Genomic DNA, 8,641 nt, shown 5'->3' on the forward strand with positions numbered 1-8,641 from the left:
AATATTATTCTATATTTTATATGTGAATAAAGCTAAAAAATTATTAATATATTAAAAACATGTTCAAAGTCTATTTAACGATTAAGAAAATAATTTTGATCGAATTTTCATGAATAATTGTTATTAGTATCATTATTTTCATATTAGACATGTAATAATTAAAAAAAATTGTTAAAATCCAATAAAAACTTAAAATATTATGTAAGAACATGTTATGTGAATCAACATGTTAATTGCTTTTTTTCTTTGTTAAAAAAAATCCAAAGAGTTTAGAAAATATAAAAAGATCAAGGCCTAACAAGTTTTTTGAATAAAATAAATGACATGTCATACGGTTACTTAGATTTTGCAACTAAAGTTGGCAAAAAGTACACAAAAACTTTTATCTATTTCTCTAGATCAAACAACTCATTTTTGAAATAGTTTCTCACTTTAAAAATATATGAAAAGCAACATGTATAATTCAATAAATTCCCTTATGTCCTTAAAGTTGCTAAAGAAACAGGTAAAAAAAATAAAAAATCAACCTAAGACCCCTAAATCTGCATTTTTTGAGCAATTTGATTGCACCATTCAACTTTTCTAGTTAAATTGAACATCTGAGCACCGAACTTGATCATTCTTGTGACCAGAATCGCGACAACTAACTATATTTTATCTCTAACACAGTCTTTAGGCAAGTCTCTCTCTCCTACAGGGACCCAAAATGAATAAAATGATTTGTAATTCAAAACATGTATTGGTAAAAATTTAGGACAACACGTATTGTTCTTTGTATTTTACAGTTTAGTCCCCTTTTTTTATTTAATATTTTTACCATAATTTCAATGTTAAATGTAATGGAAAGAAAGAAAAAAGCTATTTAACCATTTATATAAATAATGATGCACCATAAAGAACTCTTCATAGAATGTATAGCATAATTATTCAAAACAAAAGGATCTTCGTTTTTGCAAGTAGAAGAAAAATAATGTACATGGCAAACAAGGGGCCCCATCAATTTCCGTGTGAAACGAAGATGCGAGGTTTTTCCAGATAAAGGGATATCCCGTGATAAAATCAGACTTCTTGGAGTAAAGCTAAGTGGTGCTCTAATTAATGTTCTTATCTGCAATACAAATGCAGTAATTACATTTTTTTTTATTCATGAAACAACCTCTTTCCTGGCAATCAACAGTGAACAAGAGCGAAGGTACAGTTCCTCTATGTTTTTTTAAAAATTCATTATTTTATATTTTTCAATATTTTAATGTATTAATTTTAAAAATAATTTTTAAATAATAAAAAATAATTTTAATATATTTCTAAATAAAAAATATTTTGTATTATTACCACTACTATCATTTCAAATAAAGACATGGTAAAGGATACAGAGCCACATCGTTGGTTTCTATCAAAATATAATAAAAAATGACTTCAGGATACCTTCCCTTTAGATCATCTCTCCCATTGAATAGAAATTATTAATCAACCAAATTGACAGGCTCATCCCTAACCTCCTCCTCAGGCTCATACCAACTCATTGTATTATTAAGTTTTTTTTTTATACATTAAAACCCTAAATATTTATTTATATAATTTTTTTATTTATTCATTAAAATCCTTATAATTAGATTCATACATTTCATAGCTATGGTCTTTTTAGTTATTCATATCTTCTTTAATCACTAGGGGTTTAATAGTACCATTAAATACAATACGACCAAAACCCTAAATATTTCCTCATGTTCCGTGTAAAGTTGGACATTATTAGAATTATATTTATGAGGCAAAGCTTCTAATAAAGAATTATTTAAATAAAACTGCTTGAAGAATTAAATATGATGTTAAAAGAGTCTTATAATATTAATCATTTTAAATTACATGATTCTTTACTCCTCATGTTTGATGTTATGCACATTATAGATTTTGAGCAACAATTTAAACTCCATAGTCTCTTAAACCTTACACTTGACAAGAAAGATAAAAATAAAAATAATTATAATTTACTAAGTTATATCTAAACTATATCTACTTAAATTTTGAATAATGTTTATTTCGATTTACATCCTTAATTATGTATTGTTTATAGATACAAGCTTGTAAATCTTCTTTAAATGTCTCATGATGCTAGCTTGTTTGAACCAACTGAGATTATAAAACAATTTCAAGTAAATAATGAATTACAAGTTGATTTATATAAATAGGGCAATGCATTTAATTTTTTGTTTTGTTTTCCTCTCCTAATCTCTCTCTCTCTTCTTCAGCTCTTTTCTCTCTCCTCTTCATCACCTTTTCTTGGCTTTATTTTTCTCCCCTCTCTACTTTATTTTTTTCAATTTTGTAGTTGTCCCTCGTCAAATATGCTCCCATAATCATGCGCACTCAACACTTTCGAGCATGAAAACAGCGCTCTCCGTTTACACTTGAAACCAGTTACTGAAACAAGTTTCTCAAGTAATCCAGCTTGCATTTCACAAGCCTTACATTCCATCAACAGCACATGACAAAGCAGTTGAGTGAAATTGGAAATCAACAGAACTCAATCCACTCTTGGCTATCAATAACGGTAAGCTACTAGAGTTTTTCAGATTGATATATGTGCAAAATCAGTATCATTATTTCAATCCTACTTTCCACCTCGACTCCATTTTTTTGATTGAAGATAGCAATTGAAGGAAAACGGAACATCAAATAGAGATCAAGGTATCTTGTCTGCCTATCATTGCAGATCAAGTTGAATCTGGAAGGGAAACACAACAAAGTATCCTACCTGAGGGTCCTGCCTTGGGCTGCTCTTGATTGTCAACACTACCTGGCATCACACTGCTCTAGTTCAGCTCCACAAAAAGGCTGGCTTGAGGGTGCAAACCTGCTTCTTTCAGAGATAGAGAGACCTTATCTGTACCATAGACAACTCGGGGAAAGTTTGAGACAAGACTGTAATTCTCGACATTTAAGGAACCCAAAGAATCAACATAATCATATAGAGACTGGATAGTGACTGCACTGTGGAACCTCCTCTCTTTGCGTTCTCCAGTTGGGAATCGAACCAAAACCTGATTAATAAAGGTACATTGAAAGTCATGGACTAGATCCAAAAGATTTGCATGCCAACTAGCGTAAAGACAACATAAGGATTAGAAAGTCATATTTGATAGGTTCAAAACTAAATGGCTTACACCACATTAAAAAAAAACCTCGCAAAACTAAGACCAGGTCAGAACAAGTACTATTACTTGTAATATATAAAAATAAGTAATCATCCTGAACTCCTAAACATTGAAAAGATTATAGATAACAGCATCATAAAAAAAAAGTGATCAATAAAACAGAGAGAGACTTTACTTGTGTGACATCAGGTCCTTTTTCAGGTTCGGCACCAAGTGAAAGGGCTTTCTCTTGCCGCATTCTTGCCAGAGCAGCCTCTTTTTCAGCAGCCTCACTTGCTGCTCTATCCCGAGCCTCTTCTTCCTCCTTGCGCTTTCTCTCTGCCTCAGCAGCTTCCCTTTCTAGACGTTCTTGTTCCTCTCTCTGTTGTCGTTCTCTGGCCTGTGCATAAAAGAATATAAATACAAAGGCAAGTAGAAAATCATCATCACCACAAAAATAAAAAAAATAAAAAAGAGAGAAAGAAAAAAGAAAAAAAAGGATCAAGGAAAAAAAGAAAAGAAAAGGTCGCATCTGATCAACTGTAACACAATATAAACTAACTGCTCAAGTTATTATATATATACATATATATATATATATGTGTGTGTGTGTGTTAAAAAAACTTACCTGATCAGCTTCAAGTGCCGCTCTGTATGCAGCATCTTGCTCCTCCCTCAAACGCATGTTGGTTGTTCTCTCTTCTGCTTCAAGTCTTGCTGTCACAAGAACAGGGGCACTTTGTTCAAGAACTCTCTGTAGTATCACGAGCATTTCTTCAGGAGATTTTGGACCCTCAACCTATATATCAATAGAAAGATGCAACATAGTTGTCATCATAAAACTACTAGGCAACCACACAATCAAACATGTTGGGTCTATTTAAGACCCATAAACTGTCAAACTAAAATCTAGCCGACTTATGAATTGGGATACCTAAATATTCAGCAAATGTTTCAGTGGTTGACACAGATGACGAACAAGAAGTAATTAAAAGCTCTACAACTAAACCAGAGAATTCTGTGGGAAAAATTGAGCCAGCTGTACTGAAAAAGAGGCAGGAACATTCATATATAGAAGGGTAGGATAAACCCATGCAATTGCAACATACGCAGGGAAAGCTCAATACTGGAGTGGAGAGTGCATTAATTGCACCCCATCGTAACAAGAACTTTTGTGAAAAGATGCACAAGGACCTACCATCACAATGAAATTACAAAATGAAATCTACAAATAGGATATCAAACAAGAAAGTAGGACACTGCAAAGCCAACAATACCAAGTTCCCAAGAAACTATGTAGAAGAAATAAACCAATCCTACTGCATAATATCAGGGTTCCATTGCAGTAACCATATCTGGGAAAAAAGAAATCACAATTCCGAAGGACCATCCCCAAATTCAATTACCTTTAGAACTTTCTAGTGCAAAGTTGGAACAAGGTACTATCTACAAAAACAGGCTTTTCTTAGAGCGAAACTTGAAATGAATTTCTAACAATCAATAAAATCCCAAGTAAAAAAAATACATAAAATGCTTAGAATCCCCTCTTCCCTCTTCCCTCCAACACACAACACTATCTACTTCACTAGTAGCATTCGCATAAGCAAATCTAATTATCCTCATTCAACAATAAATTCAACCACAATCATAGTCAAAATAAAAGCACGTATAACTCATCGAAATCATTCAACGTGACAAATTAAATCACCACACAAACAAAAAAGAAAAGAATTACGTGTTCAAGCAACACAATCCTCTGATTCGTAGAAGACATAACAACAGCACAAAATGGAAACCTCGAAGCCTTCAAACTATTACTCATCTTAAACCCTTCACTCCCTCTAATACTCCCACCCCATGCAACAAAATTCTCATTAACAAAAGCACTAAGAACCTCCGAACACAATGTCCCCTCACAAAACGCGGGCGTATCAAGATGATCCGGCGAATGCAAATACACAAACAACAACTTAAAAGTATTCCTCGATCTCGTCAACGCATCCATAAACCCTTCACCGACAAAATTCGGCCTAGTAGAAGAACCAGAACCATAATCCCTCTCAAATTGAGCAACAAACTCTATCGCTTCTCTCGACGCAGCAGAAACAGTTACCAATTGGGCCGACGAATCCCCACCCCGGCCAGAATTCGATCCCAACCCAATAAAACCTAACGAATACGACAAGACACCACCAGCAGCCCATAATCCAAACCCCACTGCACCAGAAATGAACCCTAAACTACCAGAAATGACTGATATAGGTAAAGTAACAATTTTCCAGGCCAAACCAGGAGGAGGGGCGCCCGCGGGAACGATGGAGGTGGGATCGGAGCGGTGAATGGTCGCATTTGACGGGTCTCCGACGGTGGTAGTGGTGTCGGTGGCGGCGTAAGAGGAAGAAAAGGGATGATTATCGGAGTGGTTGGAGGTGAAAGAGGAGATGGCAAGTTCGAGGTCCCAATTATGGGCTTGGAGGATTTCGGTGCATAAATCGGAATCTTCCAGGCCTGTAATTGCTCGAAAATAGGCTAATTTATCTGCTACATCAACCATTATTGAATCTCCGATTTGTGTTATTAGGGTTTTTTTAAAGGAAGTTTAGGTTGATTTTGGGGGAAAACAATGGGAGTGGAGGCAAGGATGAATATGGTGATCAGTGACGACAGAGAAGGGAGATTGGCATGCGTTCGATCGATTATATTCATATAGTTTTTGGATTGTTATTACCATTATGGGCGTGGTTGTCTTCAAAATTACAAGAATGCCATCATTCTTTTCTCTTTAAACATCTGTGTGTGTTCAGAGAGACCATCTGTTGTCATTGATTAAATTACTTAATTAAATAGTTTCTGTTTTTATTCACACCCACACGGGCGCGCGCGCGCGCACCATTATTTCTCTTTTTTATCATTTTTAGTTAGATTCTCGTCTCGGTGACTTATAACTTAGTAACCGAAAAATAAATAAAATAAATTTTTAAACTATTCTTTGCGTGAATTTTAGATTGGTCATATAATTCCCTACCTTTTCCATCTTGGTTCTTTTTTTAGTTTTATTTTTCTATTATAAATTTTACTAATAACCCATTAAATTGATCACAATAGGATTTAATTGAAAAACAAAATCAAAACTAAATTTAATTTTTCCATATCAAGTATTATCTGAGTATCAGATTTGCTTTATGATATTATGAGGATTCCTATTAAAACAATCAAAATAAATCATTAAACCTAACCCTAAATTAATAAAATATAAAAAGATTCAATTAAAAAAAACAGTAAAGTGATAAAAAAATAGTGTGGAAGAACTCAATTAAATTTTTTTTTAATAAAATTGACTTTCATTTTACCAAATCAAGCATTAATCTAGTATTGGATTTGTTTCTCAAAATAATAAAGATGCATGCAAAGCCAGCTGAAACACATCAATAAGTTTAATTTTAAATTAATTTAATATTAATGATTAAATTAAAAAAAAAATTACAAAAAAAATTTAAAAATTTATTATTTATATAAATAGCCATTTCACCCCGAGTTTTTAATTGTATTGTTACAACTCTGTTGTTTTTAATAAATTGCTTATAAAAATAACTTTTCATTTATTACTTAAATCAAACTTCATATGTCAACTTTTGCAAATTAAAGTCAAAAAGCCCTGCAATAACCATGTAATTCCGCTCCCAAATTCGTGCTTTAAAAAAAGAGAGTTAAATTAGCATCATCTTATACTGTATTCAAGACCAAATTAATTTTTTTTTTATTTTTTTCTTGAAAAAAAAAAATCCTCTCCGTCGAATGTTACAATGGAGATAATATTTCGATGCAGATATAATAGAAATGAAATTAGCTATTTTTTTTTTAATTTTCTTCAAAATTTTATTTTATTTACAGGATCAATTTGTGCATACTTGAGCAAACGAAAATAAATCCATTTGATACACACACACACACACACACACACACATATATATATATATATAACAGAAATAGATCCGTTAACTATCAAATAAAATGCAAAATGGCTTGTAAAATTGTAGAACTCGTTTTATCAACCTAATAAATTCAAAACATACTCCACTGAATCGCAGAGGGCTGCAGTGTCATCTTGTGTTCAGTGCAATGAGGGAATGGCGAAAAATAAATAAATTAGGAGGGTAAGAAGATGATGGCGGGTATGTTTATTTATTTATTTTTAATATTATCATATTAAAACTTTCTAGAAAAAACATAAAAAAGTTAAAAAAAAAAAAGCCTTCCCCAGATTCTGTTTTATTTTTTGGCCGCTGGAAGATTTTTACCTCCTCTATAATCCATTTTTTCTGCCCTTACGATGGCGGCTAACGAGGACCAGGCTTCCCCTGGCTGCTCATGCACCCAACACATTATGCACAGACCTTCCTCTCGGCAAGTTTCAGCTTTACTCCGGATTTCTGACTTTGATTTTCTCGTTTTCTCAGCTTTCAGCTCCTTTTCCCCAGCTTGAACCATCTTCTGTAGATCACTGAGCAAGCAGATTAAAGCATGGCCACCAGGTGACATCACGAGTATTACATCATCGACGAGACCCAGTCCAAGTTGCAGTCTACCCATGTGTCTATACTCAGGGGAGCAAGTTCTCTCCAAACAATATGAGAGAGCTTCCAGCACGGTTTCTGGCTGCCGAGCTTGACCTAAGACAGAGGAGACACTCAATACCACTGTTTCTGACCCTATGGCATCTGATTGCCTGTCTCCATTGTAGAGACGTTGTGTGAAGCAGTAGCTATACATAATGTCAGCCAAGTGATAGGATAAGAAGGGTGATGGCTCTCTAGAAACAAGTTTCCTGACAGGAGGTAACGAGGTATCGGGGACAGGAGGAATCTCACTAGGTTGGTGCCCTGCACCATCATGTGATGATGATGCTTCCTCTTCGGTATGTGGCTGAGCAAGTCTGGTTCCTTCCTTGCCAAGAAAGATAGTTCTAGCAGAAGACTTCAACCACCATGGATCCCATGACTCGACCAGCTTGCTGAGTTCTCCAGATGCCACAGCTCTTCGGAAATGTTTCTTCTCTTCTGCCGAGAAATCATCAAAATTGATTGGACCACCTGCAATGAAGAACAATATATGAATTCTGTCAGCTTCCTGGGTGAAAGCATCAGAGCACACGCGTTAAATAGTACTCTAACTACAACCCAAGGAGTTAGAAAAATCGGTTGAAAAGGAAATGAAAATATCAGAGGTACTGAATGATAAGAAAAGAAGAATCAATTAGATGCCACAATTTAAAAAAGAAAGAACACAAAAACATACCAGATAACACCTTCTGAACAGTCTCCTCAGAAAGAACAGAATCTATCAACAAATAAAATAAGAGAAAAATCAGGTAAAATCCCTTATATTGCAATTGGAAAGTTAGCTATTTATAACATGTCAAATCATTGCAATAATTATGTACAAACCTATTCTCAAGAGTTCACAATTCTATTTTACTGAAACACAAGTGCATGCCAACCCAGAAAATCCAT

At 34.0% G+C, this 8,641-nt stretch overlaps 2 protein-coding genes across 2 annotated transcripts; both read right to left on the minus strand.

The window, feature by feature from the left end:
• Nucleotides 1-2,483: 2,483 nt before the first annotated feature.
• Nucleotides 2,484-5,850, minus strand: LOC105127274 (UBX domain-containing protein). Its single transcript, XM_011028512.1, has 4 exons — nt 4,867-5,850; nt 3,760-3,930; nt 3,328-3,531; nt 2,484-3,038 (listed from the first exon to the last, which is right to left on the minus strand). Exons 1-4 carry the CDS (start codon nt 5,683-5,685, stop codon nt 2,811-2,813), a joined length of 1,422 nt encoding a protein of 473 aa, XP_011026814.1. The 5' UTR covers nt 5,686-5,850; the 3' UTR covers nt 2,484-2,810.
• A 1,269-nt stretch (nt 5,851-7,119) lies between these two features.
• Nucleotides 7,120-8,641, minus strand: LOC105127410 (uncharacterized). The gene is made up of 3 exons (XM_011028683.1): nt 8,629-8,641; nt 8,427-8,468; nt 7,120-8,221 (listed from the first exon to the last, which is right to left on the minus strand). The coding sequence occupies exons 1-3, from the start codon at nt 8,639-8,641 to the stop codon at nt 7,401-7,403; spliced, it is 876 nt and encodes a 291-aa protein (XP_011026985.1). The 3' UTR covers nt 7,120-7,400.

Source organism: Populus euphratica, unplaced genomic scaffold, assembly GCF_000495115.2.
Source record: "Populus euphratica unplaced genomic scaffold, PopEup_1.0 scaffold7.1, whole genome shotgun sequence".
Taxonomy (NCBI): domain Eukaryota; kingdom Viridiplantae; phylum Streptophyta; class Magnoliopsida; order Malpighiales; family Salicaceae; genus Populus; species Populus euphratica.

Bases quoted from the DNA above. Each gene is read 5' to 3' on its own strand.
- LOC105127274 (XM_011028512.1), bottom strand. From the start codon at position 5,685: ATGGTTGATGTAGCAGATAAATTAGCCTATTTTCGAGCAATTACAGGC. The intron at 3,931-4,866 runs GTAATTCTTTTC...ATTGATATATAG, and splicing joins GGATTGTGTTGCTTGAACAC to GTTGAGGGTCCAAAATCTCC. The intron at 3,532-3,759 runs GTAAGTTTTTTT...TTTTATGCACAG, and splicing joins CGGCACTTGAAGCTGATCAG to GCCAGAGAACGACAACAGAG.
- LOC105127410 (XM_011028683.1), bottom strand. The intron at 8,222-8,426 runs GTATGTTTTTGT...TCTTCATTGCAG, and splicing joins TGTTCAGAAGGTGTTATCTG to GTGGTCCAATCAATTTTGAT.